The 19,992-nt window shown below is 37.9% G+C and overlaps 1 protein-coding gene across 1 annotated transcript in view; it reads right to left on the bottom strand.

Annotated features, from left to right (window-relative positions):
- Window positions 1-797: 797 nt before the first annotated feature.
- Window positions 798-19,992, bottom strand: part of LOC107690595 (E3 ubiquitin-protein ligase rnf213-alpha-like) — an 86,437-nt gene continuing 67,242 nt past the window's right edge. Inside the window, 27 exon segments of the mRNA XM_016488966.1 lie at window positions 798-1,497; window positions 2,417-2,595; window positions 2,675-2,764; window positions 3,346-3,543; window positions 3,796-3,873; window positions 4,021-4,222; window positions 4,946-5,126; window positions 5,957-6,040; window positions 6,276-6,408; window positions 6,717-6,968; window positions 7,293-7,387; window positions 7,484-7,689; window positions 9,731-9,847; window positions 10,317-10,417; window positions 10,546-10,580; window positions 10,937-11,012; window positions 11,088-11,330; window positions 11,452-11,562; window positions 12,287-12,409; window positions 12,478-12,674; window positions 13,051-13,258; window positions 13,570-13,684; window positions 13,769-13,874; window positions 13,957-14,123; window positions 14,233-14,415; window positions 14,514-14,614; window positions 14,703-14,823. Coding sequence (XP_016344452.1) covers window positions 1,344-1,497; window positions 2,417-2,595; window positions 2,675-2,764; window positions 3,346-3,543; window positions 3,796-3,873; window positions 4,021-4,222; window positions 4,946-5,126; window positions 5,957-6,040; window positions 6,276-6,408; window positions 6,717-6,968; window positions 7,293-7,387; window positions 7,484-7,689; window positions 9,731-9,847; window positions 10,317-10,417; window positions 10,546-10,580; window positions 10,937-11,012; window positions 11,088-11,330; window positions 11,452-11,562; window positions 12,287-12,409; window positions 12,478-12,674; window positions 13,051-13,258; window positions 13,570-13,684; window positions 13,769-13,874; window positions 13,957-14,123; window positions 14,233-14,415; window positions 14,514-14,614; window positions 14,703-14,823 — 3,856 coding nt within the window. The 3' untranslated portion in view covers window positions 798-1,343.

Here is a 19,992-nt window from a genome sequence, read left to right as displayed (position 1 = left end):
ATTATATGTCATTACGTTGCTGTCTTGCCGCCAGCCAATCGCTGCATTGCTGATCGTGGTTTCGAGTATTGATACATCCCTTTACGGGGGACATGAGAACGCGCAGTAGACAACTTAATCCAGATATTTGAATAAAATCCGCAAATTCGTTTGAAGAACCAAATTAGCCAGAGATCAGTTATCACGATTAGAAGATCTGGTATCTTTCAAATCATCTCAGATGTATTAAGCGAGGTACGGAGATCGGGGCCCAGGTCTGGGCTCATGATGTGGAGTGTATATTTCAACAATCAACAGTTCACATTCTCAAATGAGTGTATGTATCTTAAAGTAACAAGTAAACAAATAAAGAAGGAATAGTTAAACAACCGTTAGCAACTTCAAAAACAAAACACAAAAAAATTACAGAAAAGTATTTGACTGTTTTGAACTTTTTATACTTTGTAATAAGTTGTATTGTACTTGCTAACTATCCGAGAGATTACTTTGACAGATTGTACAATATTACGGTCCCAAAACCCTTCAAGCAATATTACAGTATAAAGTGCTGTATATAAGGAAGCAAATATGCAGCAGCATACTGTGCTGCATACTGTTCCTCAGGTGCACAAAAGGCACTATTTTTAAAAGTCTGTACTGATGTCATTTGTAAATCAAATCAAAGTTTTCCCTGATATGAGAGTGACTGGGTAAGACAACAGAAGCACTTCATCCAGAATCTATCTTTGGTTTCTTTCTTGTCTGAGAAGAACAGAGACAAATCCGCAAATTCGTTTGAAGAACCAAATTAGCCAGAGATCAGTTATCACGATTAGAAGATCTGGTATCTTTCAAATCATCTCAGATGTATTAAGCGAGGTACGGAGATCGGGGCCCAGGTCTGGGCTCATGATGTGGAGTGTATATTTCAACAATCAACAGTTCACATTCTCAAATGAGTGTATGTATCTTAAAGTAACAAGTAAACAAATAAAGAAGGAATAGTTAAACAACCGTTAGCAACTTCAAAAACAAAACACAAAAAAATTACAGAAAAGTATTTGACTGTTTTGAACTTTTTATACTTTGTAATAAGTTGTATTGTACTTGCTAACTATCCGAGAGATTACTTTGACAGATTGTACAATATTACGGTCCCAAAACCCTTCAAGCAATATTACAGTATAAAGTGCTGTATATAAGGAAGCAAATATGCAGCAGCATACTGTGCTGCATACTGTTCCTCAGGTGCACAAAAGGCACTATTTTTAAAAGTCTGTACTGATGTCATTTGTAAATCAAATCAAAGTTTTCCCTGATATGAGAGTGACTGGGTAAGACAACAGAAGCACTTCATCCAGAATCTATCTTTGGTTTCTTTCTTGTCTGAGAAGAACAGAGAACTTCCATGTGTCGGTGTATTGTGAGAGCAGGATCTCTTCAGGGAAGAACTCGTCCACCTCAGGAGGAATGTCCAGATCTTTACGCTCCATGTAGGACACAACAGTGTCTTTAAGACTGGAAGACAGACAGAATTTAGTGAGTTATGTTCAACAAGAGCTTTAGAGTGCACATCACCACAATATTAAGGCTCCCACAGATTCTGCTCTGCAGATTCCTTTAGAATACAAAACCCATTCACAAACTTCCCCATATTTCCCTGCCAATCGTATGTTCATGAAATATTTGATTAACTTGATTATAGTATTTTTAGTGCCACCACAGTCTTATGGAATTTTTTGTAAACTGCATACAAATTTGTGGGCGATAAAAAAAAAAAATTATATTCAGACATTTTTTTTTTTTTACATTTTGGTCAAAAACTATATAAATTAATGATACAGACATTTTTATGGATACATGCCATGGACACTTCAATAAAACAGATTCATAAATAAATACTATACTGTCCCCCACCCCAGTGTAAACAGTGAAACTTTATCTTTCTAGTTGAGTGTTCTTAAGCCTCTGTATCACACAGTTTACCCAGTTTCATGCTTTGGATAGCCTTTCCCTAGCATACTGAAAACCATTGTGTCAACTATATATAATCACTTGACATAAATACATGGTTAATTCAGATATTACTTTCATTTCTTGAGGGTAATTTGGTGTGATTGCTTCTCACTGAGAGGGGCTTAGTGGAGGATCAGTTCCACAAAACCAGTAAGCAATTACTTAGTTTTACAAGCCTTCAGTACAAAAAACTAAAACAAACCGAAACAAAACAGCTATTGCTATAACTTGCAGTTCAGTAATCGAGTCAAATGTTGATTCTGATGAATTCAGTGAATTTATTCAGTAAAGGATTTGTCAGACTGATTCAAAAGAGTAATGTGAGTGAAAAGAAATCAATGAAAGGTGTTCATTCAAGTAGTCTGTTTGTGAATCAGACTACACTAGCATTGCAGCACTGGTAATATTCCTCAGGTCTCACCCCCAGTCAGGCCTAAAGGTGTCCATGGCTTTTGGGTTCTTCAGGACCAAAAGCAGAAACTCATGCATCTCCAACAGGAAGGCATCAGCGCTGGACTTTGTGAAAAAACTAGTGAGCAGTATCTTGTGTTCCTCCTGCAAAGGATGTTTGTACTCTTTGCTGATGCCCACAAACGGGTCCTGAAGAGCAGATGAACAGTCATTATCACATAAAAACTAATTGAAAGCACAAAACAGAATACTATGTTGAGTGTCTCACCCTCTTCAGACGTAGCATTGTCTCTGATTTCAGAGAGCTGAGCAGCTGCCACAACATCACACAGTGTTTCAGGCTGCACCTACTTAATGCCTGCACACAGAATTATAACTTACAGGTATCACACATTGCCAGAAAACAGATTAGGGACTGAAAAGTTATCATGGACTTTTTCTATTGAAAAAACAGAAATGATAGAAATCTATGACTTCCGCTTCAGAGAAGCTAGTTAAATGTGACAGGGGTCCATAAAGTGTCACCCTATGGAATGACTGTTCTTAATTTCAGTGTGCTACTTTTTAATTTTATTATGAATAGTATGTAGGTCTTTTTTTAGCATCTCGCGTCACAAACACTGTGCTTTTAAAGTAACATCAAAGTATTTAAACTTTTAAATATCTCAAGGCCTCTACTGTTTTTTATTTTAACATTTTTTAACACAAGAATGTGTGTTAACCCCCCTAAGAGAAACTCGTCTGATCATGACATTAAACCAATCTAACTATACAGGGATTCCTTAAGACCAGTGAGGATAGCATCATATTGGTATATGATGCTATCCTCACCGGTCTTAAGGAATCCCTGTATAGTTAGATTGGTTTAACTGCTCCATTGGCTTCACCACTGCTCCAAAATAATACATTTAATAAAGAAAGTGTGTGTTCATGACCAACCTTGAAGACATGTGGGGCCTTGTGGTCAGTCATCTGCAGCACCTCCTTCAAATAAGTGGCCAGCTGCATGTGTGGCTCTCCCCCCGTCATGGCGAGGAAACCCATGGCCAGTTCAACTGTGGACAGGGCCTCACACACGTCACTGTAGGACTGCAGCTCCTTCACAAGGTCGTACTGTGTCAGAGGCTGCAAAGACTCCTTTTGATACACAATCACATGACAGCTTGTGACGTATTAAAATGGTCAAAATATATCTCTGCATTGTAACCATGGATTTAATTAAATGTACAATTTTAAAAGTTGCATTTAAACAATATTAATATTCATTAAGAGCATTTTGAACAATGGATCAACATCTAACAATAACATAACCAATACAATGTATAAGATACAGATTTAAATGTATTACGCTAAAAAAACATTTATAATTAAAAAAATTATATAACTTACTTGTTGAACTTTGCCCTTAACATCTTTAAATATGATCTCATAATTTCTGTCTTGTCTGTTCACCAGTGTCGGAATACCCTGAAACACGAAGAAACAAAAACACAAAACAAAAGAAATAATTATAATTTTACTCATTTATTTACTCTACTGATTGTCAAGCCTGAAGAACTCCTAAAAAACACATCTGAACAGGCATTTTTCAGCTCTTGTGGTGCTGTGACATACATTAAGGGTGATGTGTGGTTTGCCCTGTAGAAAGCGGGTGAGGATCTGCTGCTGAATCTTGGGTAGGTCGTAGTCCTCCAGGGTTTCCTGCCCACGCTCCATCCTATATTGGCAGTTGGACAGCACCAGAGGCAGAAGATCCCGCTCATACTCATAACGGATCACGTGCAGCTCTGTCAGGTCAGCTGGGCTTACCGTGTAACTAGAAGGAAACAGGACAGAGAATGGTATGGATAGATGGGTGCCTAACTGGGAAATTGGGTATGGTGGGTTTAAAGTTGCAAATTTAACCGCTAGCTCACGGTGACTCAGGGTTCTGAGTGTTGTGGGGTTTTTTTTTCAGTGTGTTGCTATGTGGTCCCTAGGTTAATATAATGTTATATTTGATATTATTATATTATAATATAATATTACATCACTAAGTAATATTGTGGTCTTTAGTTATGGCTCAGAACCCTCCTTCTGTAGGTGTTTTTTCACTCATCCAGCATCAACAGGTGTTTTATCATCTGCAAAGTGAAAACTGTAAGTCCGATCATTCATCAAAGTAATAGTACACCTCTATTATTCACAAGCCACATGATTTGAAATGTTTCAATGAAATTGGATTTTTTTTAAATATTGTTTTTAAATTATTGGTCTATTTAGTACTTGTGTTTCATTGTAACAGCAAAATAATTTGGTCTATTTAATGACACTGTCTTTAAGAACATGTAAATTTGCTGAACGGTCAATAAGAGTAAAACAGTAAACATCTGATGACTCATGGTATGAAATATCTCTCATAGCCACAAACGGTACAGGATGAGTTACACCATGATGATTAATACTTAAGGTTATAGGTTTTCTGAACTCAATAACTTCATCAGTGACTACTATATCAAACACCACAAATACATGGGACTAAATTTGCTGAATCTCTTACCCAGACTCCTCTCCAGTGTATCTTTCAACAGTGTAGATAAGGTCGTTGTGCAGGGTGATGAGGTAGCTGACGAGGGCAGTGGAGCACAGGCCCAGGCCGCTTCTTTGCGGCAGCAGAACCTGCAGGTCTGCGTCCAGACCCAGTTCCTCCCGAGTGTAATCGTCCGGCAGCTTTATCTCTCCTGACACAAACAGACCATCTCATGCATCGCTCATCAATGGAAAAAATAATAGACATTTGTCTAAGAAATTACTGCACAGTGGTCTAAAGTGGAAAGAATGTGGTCAAGACAGTGGAAAGAATAAGTCTGTGAATGTTTGTGAATATTTGGATTTCTGCACTGATTGCACTCATAAAATGAGGTCTGATCACAATTTAATGAACAATTATAGACAAACACAATCTGACTAAACTAATAACGCACATTTAACATTTATATTGAATACATTATTTAATCACTAAAAGTGTATGGTGGAGAAAGTAGCAATTGAATTTTCTATATTTGTAGACAGGGTATCTTACCTACTTATTTATGAATAATAGGTCTTTAGCAATGCTAAAGCCTTGTCCAGCTTTGTGCATCTCTGCAATGTGTTTTTAAATATTTTAAGAATCTTTCTTTAAAAAAAAAAGAAAAAAAAAAAAGGATTTGTCAAGTCACGTCAAGTCACCTTTTTTTGATGGTAACCAGGCTTTGTGTGACTGGGCAGAGCACCCACACTTCCAATCTCATCTCCTTAACTGACTTCAATTAGCTTTTAATTTTCAATTAGTCGTAACACAGAGGTTCACTTATAGTGCTTTATCCAGCCTGCTCTGTCAATGACCAGTCAGTGTCTTCAATAACATTTTGAAAAGTACAATGTTTTGTGTTATTAGTTAAGTCAGACTGTGTTTGTCTATAACTGTGACTTGATGAAGATCAGACCACATTTTATGAGTAATCAATGCAGAAATCCAGTTAAGAGTTTACAAACGTATGCTTGCAATTGTAGGTAGGAGTTGGTTTACCTGTGGTAGCCAGAGATACCCTGATTTGGTTCCAAGTTGATATAAATTTTTTTATGCGCTTTTCATACCAAGCAGTGAGTGAAGCTGTTGAATGAAAACATGGCACAATCAGTATGTTTGCAATGAAAGTAAACTTTATTAATAGAGAAATCGCATATGCTTGCATGACTGCTGATTTGGGACTACATTTGTGCTGAAATGGGTAAATCAACCATCAAGCAGCGTATGCAATTACAAACAATGAAATGATCAATCATGAATATCTCCATACTGACTCAACACTTTCCATGGTAAATCATCACTAATATATGGTAGGTACCTGCTTTCTGATTTTGCAGGAACTCGCCAATGGTGTTGTGGTTAAGCTCTGTCATGTTATGGAACATCTTTACCAAATCCCTCTGGAGAACCAAGATGTCCGGAAGGAACCGCACCATCCGTAGCTCTGCTTCCTGAAATATACAGCTTTACAGTTTCTGTTTTCTCTACATGCCATTATTTTAATACAGATTTTTTCCACTGTTTTATTACTGCAGATAAACCCACCACTAATCAGTATGTTAAAACAAAATAAACTATGGCTGGTCCTTCATATGACAGTAAGACTAACATCAAAGTCGACCAGACTATGCTAATGGTCAAAGGACTGTCTACACAACATAAACAATCTGCCTAGAAAGCAGGCATCATGAACTGCAGTCTCGAACTGGTTGAACTGGTAGTTAAACTAATGAGATACTGTGGTTAATACATATCTTACCCTCTGAAGGAACTTCCAGAGCACTGGCAAGGTGTCCCGGCCACTGTTTTGCTCCACAATGTGGGTCAGACTCAACATTGAGACCTTCCTCCTGCAGCTCCAGATGGATGAATTATGGATGAGGGAGTTCTGGGGCAGAGAGCGCAGGAACAGCCCTGGTTTGCCAAATGCCAACTTCATCACTGGATTAGAAGACACTCGCTCATCTTTCCTGATGAAGGCATTCACTTCCTTTAGCTGAAGCTCCAAAACCTGAGAGAAAGATCAAAGAATGGAAAGTAATAATCAGCTAAGGGTTATGAGAAGTACTCTACTCTGAGGTCATTAATGCAACAATTAATCAACCATTCAGCTTTCGCTTTTATGTTAGGTCTAGTGTTATCAAACACCTACTCAACAATGAAAAATGTTTTTAACTGTTAATACATTGGTTGATCTATTTCAGAGGCAATGAAAAAGGAGGGAAATAAATGGAAAATCAACCATGATTTACACATCTAAAACTAAGATGCAAAAAACTTTAAGTTGCATAATTCTTTCTTGGTTCTGTGTACTAAAAGATGACATGTTGCTCACTTTCAGCTGATGTGTGATAACATCAGTATTCATAGCATTTTCCCATCCATTTCTTGCATCTTTAGTGAAAAGGTTTGGATCATAAGGAACAGGCCCTGTTTAGAATAACAAAATGTTATATTTCTTGAATTTCTGAGGCAGGAGATCAATATGGGAAGTGACAAATATAAAGTGAGGTGTGGGACTCTTACACTGGCTGGACTGATGGGGATCCAGTAGACTGTGGATGGTCAAATGGATTGTACCGACTGTATCATCCAGCCCTTTGCCTAGAGCTCTGCTCAGCTGCTCCATGTCCTTCAAAAGATGGGCCATCAGGAATGGACCAGGATCCAGCACAGCAGGCTTGATGATCTGCCTGACACTCTTAAGAGAAACATTCAAGAATATGGGATGACTATAGTAAAAGGTGCTCTCTGAAAGTTTTTGTTTAAGTTTGGCTGGATTTACACCAGAGCTGGGTTCGGTTCTTAATACAAATCCTCAGTTCTTCAAACGCATGTGTGTCTGGATTGAGTTGTCTGATACAATTGTATCAAAACTCAAAACCACAATCAGCATATGATATATATTTAAAAATTCACAATTTGAGTTGAATTACTGAAATAAATGAACTTTTCCACGACATTCTAATTTATTGAGATGCACCTGTATATACACATGACGTGATGCCAAGTATGGTGTCCCATACTTTGAAATTGTGCTCTACATTTAACCCATCCAAGACACACAGCAGTGAGTAGTGAACACACACACACCGTGAACTAGGGCTGTGCGTTATTGAAGAAAAATGCGATATGAGATACCTTGTTTAATACTGCGATATTCAATATGCGATACGATAGGCCTATTGCTTTAAGTGAGTGAAATCATTTTAAATCATATTTTAAAATATTTTAAAGCTGAAAATTATATAACCAATATATACGTTTCATTTTCTTTCTTGGAAAAGAGAGCATCACTACACCTTCTGAAAGTGACCAGCAGTGTTTTAGCATTACATAAAAAGCAATGTCACAAATCTGAAAATGTAATTTTAACATCAATGTAAACAAAAAATAAATAAATAAAAAAAATTTATGCCACTATATAATTAATGCACGATTCATCGAAATTAAACCGCAATCTGCAAAACTGCGATTTGGCAAAGATTGCGATTTTTTCATGCACAGCTTGTCAGTAAAGTATGGTTCTGTGATCAGTAGTAAATACTGCTCCATCCAAAGAAAATGCACGTCGTTCCAGGAAGTCCTTATCGCTGTAGCTGAATAGAAGATTGAACTGCTTTCATTGATTCAACATGACTAATAAACACACGACTATGACCATATATGGTTTATGAGTTCTTATTATAATTATCATAATAAAGTATATTTATAATGCAGTGCTAATCGACATATCCTTTATCACTGCGTAGAATACTATGAAATAATATGTTGCGTGTCTTATTCTGCGTAAGAAGCCACATCGTCTCACGGAAGGATTTTATTTCAAACACTCGACTCACATTATAAAGTGATTTTGGAGTAAAAACATGTTATTAAATGTTGTCTTTTGTTGGACAAGATGTTCATAAATGCTTCTCATGTTTGGAAGATGTTTGACACGTGTTGCTTTTTCAAATGCATGTTATAAGCGGCTCAAACTCGCAGTGCTTTCAGATAAAGCAGTATTTACAACTGATCACAGAGCCATACTTCACTGAAATGCTGCACATAACAGCCTTCCCTATTTCATAATCGCACTAAACCAGACAATTTAATTGTGATTTCGATTAATTATGTAGCCCCACTTAAGACATAACCGACTGTGTGTGTATTTGACCATCCGAGTGTAATAAGGCGCGGAAGAAAACTGAAGCAATCACACGCTATCCGAGAGACGGTTTGTGTGCGCGCTTCAGGTGTGTGTCAGACAGAGAGTTGTTTTCTGCAACTTATTGCACTTAAAGGGGTCATATGATGAGATTTTAATTTTTCCTTTCTCTTTGGAGTGTTACAAGCTCTTGGTGCATAAAGAAGATCTGTAAAGTTGCAAAGACTAAAGTCTCAAATCCAAAGAGATATTCTTTATAAAAGCCAAATACACAAAATAATGTTCTTTTTAGCAGCATCATATGACCCCTTTAATAACTCTTTTTAGCATCAAGCAAGTCATGTAAGTAACAGTCGCGTGCCCAGTCTATTCTCTGCTATATGAGTCAACCTAAAACTTTGACTTTTCACAACATTTTGAAGTAGTTTATTAAAATAATTCAGATATTGCATGCCATTGCGATATGCATATCGCGATAAGTACATTTGCGATATTTCGATAAATTTGATATATCATGCAGCCATACTGTGAACACACACCAGGAGCAGTGGACAGTGTGATAAGCCTGTCACAATAATCAATATATTGACTTAAGTCCAACTCTCTAACCATTAGGCCACAACTTTATTTTATATATATATATGAAGGGGGCAGGTGACATATTCTTAGTGTCCTGCATGTCAGGTTGGTCACGCCGCTGTGCATCATCCAGAATGTGTCCCGACTGAGTACGGTCCCCTCTGCAAAGAGGAACAATTGCCTCAAATTGATTAAAACAATTACCTCTAAAGCAAATCTACAGAAACAATTCAACGAGGCTTATTGAGCATAAAAAAACCAAACACATAAACCGCATCTATACAAATCATTATTATGGATAATAAACTGCTAAATTTAAAATCAACAAAAGCCTTAGTCAAACCTGGTTCAACAGCAGTCACTTATGTAAGGAATGACAAGTAGTAAAGTATAGTGTGCAAGTCAATAATGTAAAATAAACCTACATTTTTATTAAAATGCTAATTTTGAATAGTTCAGAAAAACTTTACCATAAAGTTTTATGTTAACATTACTTATACAATATTTTACATGAAATAATACTTCTACAACATTTATTAATATCTTAGTTAATGTCTTCATATATTAATGCACTTTAACTTTCAAGGAATAAAAGAGGAAGAACAAGCATTCACTGCAGGAGTAACTCACTGTCTCTGCATGGCTTGGAAGCCTTGAACAGGATTGTGGTTGGTACCACCTATTGGTGCATTACAGTCCGGACACCGACCAACCTCCATGGGTCGACCACACTGGACAGATACATGAAGAATTTTTTTTTTGTAATTTTAAGAAGAAGAATCTAATCTAATTCTACACATTAATGTATCAGTAATGCAGTGTTAAGACAAATCATAGGAATTAAGTCACATGACCATACCTCACCAACAGTGCATGGATGACCATTAGGACAGACTTTCAAACACAAAGGGACACCAGAGATTAGGAAAAGAAGTAAAAAAAATAGATGGGCATACATTTATTATTGTTCTTGCTGTTATTTACTCAATATAACAAGAAAATTACATTTGATGTAAGACCCAGGCAAAAACGTCAAATATATTATCCTATACATAACAACGTTCTGATTATGAAGTTCTGTTTATTAATCACTGCATTAACATGAGCTAGAACAGGGTAACATGATTTAACATGGCATTTCAGGTCAGATATTAACCACTGGGTTTCCAGGTGCACTGAATTTTTATAGGTCTTGAATTTTGCATGACTGGCAAATTCTATAGCAGCACCAATACACAGAATCCACTCACAATACCACTGAAGTTGTCCCATGGCCTGCTGGGCAACTGCCAACATGTCATCAGGCATAGTTGGGATGAAAGAAGCCTGTGAGGAGAACATGATAAAAATATCACACTCAAACACATTCTAGTCACCATGTGAAGCGTGAAGGGTTCATACCATCATGTTGTTTGGGGACAGTGCCAGCCGCTGCAGTGGCTGAAGTAAAAGCAGATTTCCACACAGCAGGACTGCAGCCATGTGAACTGTGACCTCTAACAGCATAAATTCTCTGCCTGACGTCTGTGGTTGTACATGCAGAGCACGCAGATTATTTTTCACCAGCGCTTGAGCAAATGCTCTCATTTCGTTATTGATGAAGACATCTGAGCTTCTGATAAAATCTTCAAGGCCAGCACATTGCTACAGAAAACAACATGAATATCAGACATACAGGAGTAATATACATTTATAAAAAAAATCCATAGAATAAAAAAATATGGCTTATTATATATAATTGTTGTGTAGCATATTGTGTTTTTACCGCAGGTTTAGGGTGCATGTTGGGGTTTCCACTTCTGTACAGGGAGGTGACTTCTCTGAACAAAGCCAGTAGCAGATAAACAGCTTTCTTCATGGGTGTGCAGTTGCAATCCTTCAGACAAGGATGTTTTGAAAGACATTGCAAACTGGTCAGCACAGTTAAAGCAGTTTAACAAAATTGAGGAAGAGAAATGGCAAGTATTTGATTGCATAGTTTATTACATTTAATTACAGTGTTCGTGTAGTGGATATGATATCTACAAGCTAGTGAACTCCCTTGTTTCTATCTAATGAGGCATCCTATCCCAACTGGAGCTTCACAAGTGACTGAACTGAATCTGTTAATGGTCACAAGCAGGGTCAGAAATGAACTTTTCCATTAAGTGGCAAAATATAACAATGTTTATAATTACCTTATTAAATGTATCTGTTGTCTTTTATGTCAAACTTAAAGTTACTTGAACTTAACCAATTTCTTCAATCAGAATACTATTGACAGTTACCATTAAAATGATCAACATCAACAATCAGCCATCATTACATTGCAAAGGTGTTGAACAACAGAATCTGCATCTTACATGGCTCTTTAATAGTAACAGCTGTAATAGATATAATTTACTTGTGCAGGAGATTTTTTTACCCCTCTTGAATTTTTGACTGACCCTGGCCACTGCCACACAGATGCACTCTGGTATGGTCTATAGGCAGGTTTAGGGGTAAGGTTAGGGTAAGGAGATAGAAAATAGTTTTTACAGTATAAAAGCCATTACGTCTATGTAAACAAGTATATGCGTATATATATGTGTGTGTGTGCGTGTAAAGAAGCAAACAAATACCTTAATAGCTTTCTGTATTCCGTTCATGTTGCAATCTAGCATGCCTTTGGCTACTGCATCTCGAATAGTTTTGTAGTCCATTCCACATGCTAGATACTGGTCAATTTGACTGTCATCTTGATTCTGAGAGAAATAAACGTACAAATTAAAAAATAACTCATGTCACTCATGTTAATTCAACTAAAACCCACCGACTCAAGAATCTCCTGAGGAAACAGCCACTTGAACCCTTCCTGTGGCAGAAGTTTCTGGACATATTCAACCCCATGAAGACAGCAGATTTTTCTGATGAGGTAAATCCTGTACCAGTCATTCCTGCTCTGGCAGCATAGATCAACCACACTGTCCAAAAATGCTGGGATAAAAGCTGAAGGATCATCATGTACACCTAAAATGAGGAAAACAACATCAATATCAACAGAAAAATTATTCAAATTTTAAATATAATACAGACATTTTTTTCAACTCTTTATTTGTTGTTTTTGGGTGAATCTCATGAAACCATTCTAAGGTCATAATTCATATTTCATGAACTGTTGCAATAATGTTTCAAAACTGGGGAGAAATACAGAAAATATCACAAAAAAATGTTGCAATCCAAAAAAAATTAAGTTCCTAAAATAAGGTTTGTTTTCTGTGTGCACATTTTTATTTTTTTTTTTATTTTTGGGTGAAATGTAACTTGGACATGTTCTGTCAGGTTTCATGATATCATGTCACGCACTAAAGCATAAGCACAAGCACTAAAGGCTTTTTAAAATTACCAGCACTTGTCAATCTATTCATTAGCAGGCCAGCACCCATATCCAGGCACAGTCGAACTCTGGCCATGCACTGCAGGTGCTCTATAGATGCAGTGTGTGTAGACACAGCATCAGAGTGAAGGAACTCCAGTAGAAAATGAGTTTCCTCCTGTAAACAGGCCTGCTGCTCCGCCACAGAATGCCACTGTGTCCGATCATACATTGAGTCCTGCAGACACAGGAGCAACATACTGTTCATTCAAAAAATTTTTAAACATACAGCACATAAGGGTATTTTAACACTAATTCTTGAGAAAGTAACATGTAATTTTAGTTACTTAAAGTAAGAGTAAGTTAAGATGGTATGCTTATGGTATGGTATGGTATGATTATAAACTAGCCTTAATCAGCATTCAATATTTTCACAGTAGATATGCAGTTATTTATATCATCAAAAATATTTAATGTCATAAACTTCAAAAACTAAGCCATAAAACATGGCAGGTGAACGCGAGTTGGTCAGGGCAGTGATATACACACCTCCAAACAGTTTATGTACAAGGAATAAAGCTCGGTTTTATCAGTCTCCTCAATGATGTTGCTTTGCTCAACTTCTGTCAGATGTTGCTGAAGATAGTTCTTGACATCATCCAAGCTGAAAGAGGAAAAAACAAAAACTATTATATTCATAAATGTTTAAGAAGAGTGTGCTGTGAGCTGTTAGAAGCCCTGCGCTTACCTGTACTTGAGCAGGAGTTTTAGCACCACTGAACGCACCACTGGATTTTTATCGAAAGAGTCATCAAAGGGAGAAAGAGCCTTAGTCAAGAACCTCCGGTCTCGCCCTGAGAGGATGGGGAACAACGTTCTTGTCATTTATTCATTCTAAACAAAATCTAGATCTCCATACTTAATAAACAGACATACCTCTGATCTGAGGGAGTGAGCAGGACTCTACCATCAGGAGGGACAACAGGTGGAGGATGATGTCTCTGCTGGGAGGAGTGTTGTCCTTGAAGCACACAGTGGTGACCAGATCAATGAAGAAAGCATTGCATCGTATTCTGAACAATGCATTTTGACTAATGAGATCCCTAATGACCAAAATAAGCACATAATATTTTAGACTCATAGAGAGAGAGACAGTCAGACAAACAAGAGAGATAAAGCACAACTATTCATCCCAAACAAGTAGCAGATTACCGTATTTCATCAGAGGCCTTGAGATCAAAGCCATCAGGCACTTCCTGTACACACAGAGGGCAGTGCATCTGGCCAGGCACCAGCCACTGTTTGATACAGGTTAGGCAGTAGATATGGTCACAGGGCAGACTCAAAGGGTCCTGAGGGTCTCCCATGCACACTGGACAAAGTTGAATGCCAAACCTGTGTAAACAAACAGTAACAAGTCACCACAATCCTTTAATAGCATCTTACTGAACCCTTTGATTAAAGAAAATATAACTAATTTAAAAAAATCATACCTGAAAATGCTTTGAGATGCTCCATCTTTGCAGGCTTTGAGTATGGTGATCACTGCCTCAAACGGATGCCTCTTTTTGAGGTTTGAGTCCTGCTCTAAGACCTTTAGCAAAGAGATTTGCGAGAGTGTTGATAAGCAGAAATGAAACGGTTCAAGGAATTATTTTCAAGGAAATGGACAGTTGACTCACTTGTGCTAGGCGTCGAGTGTGTTCCACAACTAGTGGCCTGAGTTTCAACATCACATCTCCAACACCCAGCAGCATGTGCTCGACAAACAAGGCCAGAGAACAAATGCGACGCCAGCCATGTCTGAATATTAATAATCAAATGATGTAATTGATAAAAAGTGATAATATTGATAACTACACAATACAGTAAATAGAGTTTGATTAGCAGCCAAGCCAGCCAGGGTTGTGTGCCATTCAGGTCTGAATTGAGAATGAACTTGAGAATTTTAAACGATTATACTCATTTAATTTCTGAATTGGAAATGAAGTAGCAAACAGGATACAATAATTGTAATTCAAATCTGAATCTACGGACAATTTAAATATAAGTGAAATAGTGCACAAAATCATACAAACAAACTCACACAAAAACAACATATGAGGTAATTACAGCAGCATTAGGTAAGATGACCTGCTTTGTAAACTGAACTGTAGGCAATTATATCAATGCAATGCAATATAGAGCAGGACTTCTCAACCAAGATATACAGTATGAGTTAGACTAATTCTAAAAGTATTATTTCTAGACTCTGAAAAAATCATGTAAATTAATAAAATCTTCAAATTCCATGGACATTTTTATGATTAATATAGACATTTCTAATTATGCTCTAAAACATTTTGAGTAGAAATTGAGAGTAAAATATTATTTGAAATCCATATGCTTAATCCTTATCAATTAAATTAAGAACGACTGGAAAAGTCATGCAAATTAATTGTTTAAAAAGAATGGGAATCCCAAAGAAAATTCAGCTCTTAAAATGTCAGGGAATTTAATGTACAGAAACTGGGTGTATTGAATTTAAAAAAAAATAAAAAATCATTACAGCAGATGTACCAGAGGTATAACATGTAGCATGTTATGGAACATATTAACCAACGATGATGGGGACCTTGAATATTGCTATGGGCAATGAGGTACAGCCCTGCATTTCAGACTGAGCCTGACAGGCCCGACTTATTTACGCCCCTAAGGCCAGGTTTCATGCCAATTTTCACGTCATAGCTCACACACTTTTAGGCTTCTCCTTCTTTTTATATTTTAGACATCACCCAAAAATGAACACTGTCATTAATTACTCACCCTCATGCTGTTCCAAACCCGTAAGACGGGTGTTGTGTTCATCTTCAGAACACAAATTAAGATATTTTTGATAAAATCCGATAGCTTTCTGGCCCTGCACAGACAGCAATGCAACTGAAACATTCCCAGGCCCAGAAAGGACATTGTTAAAATATTCCATGTGACATCAGTGGTTCAACCGTAATTTTATGAAGCTACGAGAATACTTTTTGTGGGCAAAGAAATAAAAAATAACAACTTTATTCAAAAAGTTCTTCTCTTCTGCTTCAGTCTCCACCGCCATTCACAAGAGTACCACGACGCATGCGTGTGGTGCTGCTGACGCAGGAGCCGGCATTCTGACGTAGAACACGCATGCGCTGCACCTTGTTTATAAGCAGAGGAATGCACACACGTGGTACTCTCGTGAATCACGGCAGAGACTGACCCGGAAAAGAAGAAATTATTGAATAAAGTTGTTATTTTTGTTTTCTTTGCGCACAAAAAGTATTATGGTTGAACCACTGATGTCATGTGGACTATTTTAACAATGTCCTTACTACCTTTCTGGGCCTGGGAATGTTTCAGTTGCGTTGCTGTCTATGCAGGGTCAGAAAGCTCTCGGATTTCATCAAAAATACCTTAATTCGTGTTCCGAAGATGAATGAAGGTCTTACGGGTTTGGAATGACATGAGGGTGAGTAATTAATGACAGAATTTTCATTTTTGGTTGAAGTATCCCTTTAAGGTGATGGAAAAGATGTGCTTAATTTAATTACTTAAATCCTAAACCATAATGAGCCTTTAATATATAGGCTAGCTAGGCACTCATATATGGCGCTTTTCCACTGCGTGGTACGACTCGGCTCTGCACGGCTCAGTACGGTACGACACGGCACGGCTCGGCTCGGTTAGCGTTTCCACTGCAGTTCAGTACCGCTTTAGAAGTTGGCAGAGTGCGAGGGTCGTGGCGGGATGCGGATCCGTCACTCATGGTGCACCTCGGTGTCGGACAAACAAAAGAAGTTAGGAATATTTAACAGCAGCGGTCACAGTGATGATGAGACGAGCACCAGTGAAGTGATCGCGGCCGCGCATCTCGTTTCTCATGCCCGCTCCGTGTGTCTGCTGGGCAGCGATCAAACAGACAGGTCAGCACTTTTCACGAGTGGAGATCGCTACTAGACGAATCATGTAATTTGTTATTTTTATTATCTCTGTTCTCTTTTGTCGTAAGTTATGCTATTACTCCAGTAATTTATACTAGCCTATCCAGCGCTCCCTGAACGTAGTCTCTGAATCTAGCATGAAAGCTGAGTCTTAAATGTGTCAAATATCTGTATCCCCAATAAAATGGGGATTTTTTTATTGCCAGTCAAGCGCAACGCTGCAGGGATGCAAAGTCTAACGACTTTGATCTGATCATAAAGTCTTTCCGAGTCACAGGGCTCAAGTCCAAGTCAAGTCTCGAGTCATTGCTGTCAAAGTCTAAGTCGAGTCTCAAGTCTTCTTTAATTATTTCGAGTCGAGTCGCAAGTCATCAAATTTGGGACTCGAGTCCGAGTCAAGTTTCGAGTCAAGTGACTCGAGTCCACACCCCTGGTTTACACGTCACATTTTGGTAACGGTACGGTTCACTTGGAACCTCAACCGAGGTGGTACTAAAAAAAGTACCAGGTACCAGGTACTGTACCCAGTGGAAAACCCCCCAAAAGTGAACCGTACCGAGCTGTACCGTGCCGTACCATGCAGTGGAAAAGTGCCAATAGCTTGCCGCAAAGCAACCATTTGAACTATTTATTAATAAACTAGTAACCACTTTGCCATTAAAAACAAAACTGAACTATTTTAATGGCTGCAACAGTTGTAATAATTCCTTAATAAATAATAATTCCTTACATTTATATAGCGCTTTTCTGGGCACTCAAAGCGCTTTACATAGAAGGGGGGAATCTCCTCAACCACCACCAGTGTGCAGCATCCACCTGGATGATGCGACGGCAGCCATATTGCGCCAGAACGCCCACCACACACCAGCTTATTGGTGGAGAGGAGACAGAGTGATGAAGACAATCAGCAGATATGAGGATGGTTAGGAGGCCATGATGGTCAGAGGCCAATGGGCGAATTTGGCCAGGATGCCGGGGTTACACCCCTACTCTTTTTCAAAGGACATCCTGGGATTTTTAATGACCACAGAGTGTCAGGACCTCGGTTTAACATCTCATCCGAAAGTCGGTGCTTTTTGTCAGTATAGTGTCCCTGTCACTACACTAGGGCATTAGGACCCACACAGACCACAGGGTGAGCACCCCCTGCTGGCCTCACTAACACCTCTTCCAGTAGCAACCTAGTTTTCCCAGGAGGTCTCCCATCCAGGTACTGACCAGGCTCAACCCTGCTTTGCTTCAGTGTGCAACCAGTATTGGGCTGCGGGGTGATATGGCTGCTGGCAATGGGGAAGAGAAAACCAAGAATTCTGATAAGCTGTTGGACAAGGGCCGGGCTAGGGCCTGAGCGTCTCTGGCCAAGGCCGGGCTTGGGCCTAGATTTGAGGCCCAAGCAGGGCTTTACAATGAGGGGCATGGTCAAAAAAATCAAAAGGCTTTGAACCACTGATCTAAGGTATCTAAAGAGATACAGGGGCCACCAAGTCCCACACAATCAGACTGAAAAACAATTTCCCAGAGCTGTAGGTGCTATCAAGCAATAATGTAACACAAAAAATAAACAGATAACATGTTACTTGTACATACTGTAACATTCCCCAAGACTCATGATAAGACAATAATTTTAGAGCTCATAAAAGACAAAACTTTTACAGGGCTTCTGCAGGATTTTCAAGCTCAAATTTAAGACTTTTTAAGACCTGCACAAATAAAATTAATACCATATGAGCGGGGTAGGGCAATGTCTATAGTACCATATTGAAATGTAAAATTACTGTAAAAAGCATAATTTACAGTTCAGATACAAGTTTTCACAAAAACAAAGCTTTATAAAATGATAAACTTCACATTTCAGCCTTTAAACCATTGTTAAGAAATGGCCATTGAGTCAAAAGTATTATTATATTAATTTAAACAATTATTATCAATACTGTAAATTATTACATCAATTAAATAACAAATTAGGGGTGTGCGACACTGACAAAAAATGATACCTCGATCATTTTCTGGGATTTTATCGATAACAATAATTAGACGATATTTTGCTGAGTGTGTTATTGTGCTGATATCTTAAAAACTACTGTGGACTCCTGAACATATTCTGTGTGGTCAGTTCACAGCATTTAATAATTAAACAAAATAAAATAAAACGTAAATCTCTTAATATTAACTACTTGTTTATTGAGCTGTAGTATAAAATCAATATCACATTTGTAATCATGCTTACTTTTGGAGAAAAAACGGCACTCTTCGTGTGATATTAACTATATGAAATTATATAAATATATACATTTTCTGCCTCATATCTTGAATATGTGATAATTCTAAATGCATTTTAATAGACTGATTCATGCAGTGAAAGAACGCACTCTAAATGCGCACGAGCACGCGCACTAGTCTAACCTAGTCTAACCTACTAGGCTTCAACACCTAATGTATGCGTGCACTCTGTAGGTGTGTTTTGTGTTTGCTTTTCACGATATACTCATAATATCAAATCGCACATCGTTAAAACAACAATTAGGATATTATCGCAGACCATATATATCGCACACCGCTATGTTTAGATTTTTATAATGCATTGCCTTCTTATCGATCCACCAGTTCACATTCAAAGTAGAGACCTGCGCGGGACGGATTTTTTTTCCGTGCTTCCTTTATTATCACTAAAAGCTGACATCTCAGTTAATCGCGATCTCATAAAGCTCTGTTATATCACATTAAATATATGCACAATGAATCTTTCACAGTGTCTACACTTCGTGTGTTAAAATGAGAGGATTCGTGAGCACGCAATTTCAGCACTGCGGTGAGTAGATTCTAACTTAATCACCTCTGATTGGCCATTGCGTTCCAGAAATCAACAGCTGAGTCTGTGATTGGCTACATTGCGCAACCTTTTAAACACGTGATATAAATAGAAGCTATGCCTAGCTTGCGCATGTCAATCATTTTAATTTTAATATTAGTTGTTCTTTTTGCTTTTGTGCAACAGATAAATAACAATTTATATGTTTTA

This window comes from Sinocyclocheilus anshuiensis, unplaced genomic scaffold (assembly GCF_001515605.1).
Source record: "Sinocyclocheilus anshuiensis isolate Anshui unplaced genomic scaffold, SAMN03320099.WGS_v1.1 scaffold2905, whole genome shotgun sequence".
Taxonomy (NCBI): Eukaryota; Metazoa; Chordata; class Actinopteri; order Cypriniformes; family Cyprinidae; genus Sinocyclocheilus; species Sinocyclocheilus anshuiensis.
This window is presented reverse-complemented; position numbering and strand designations above follow the sequence as displayed.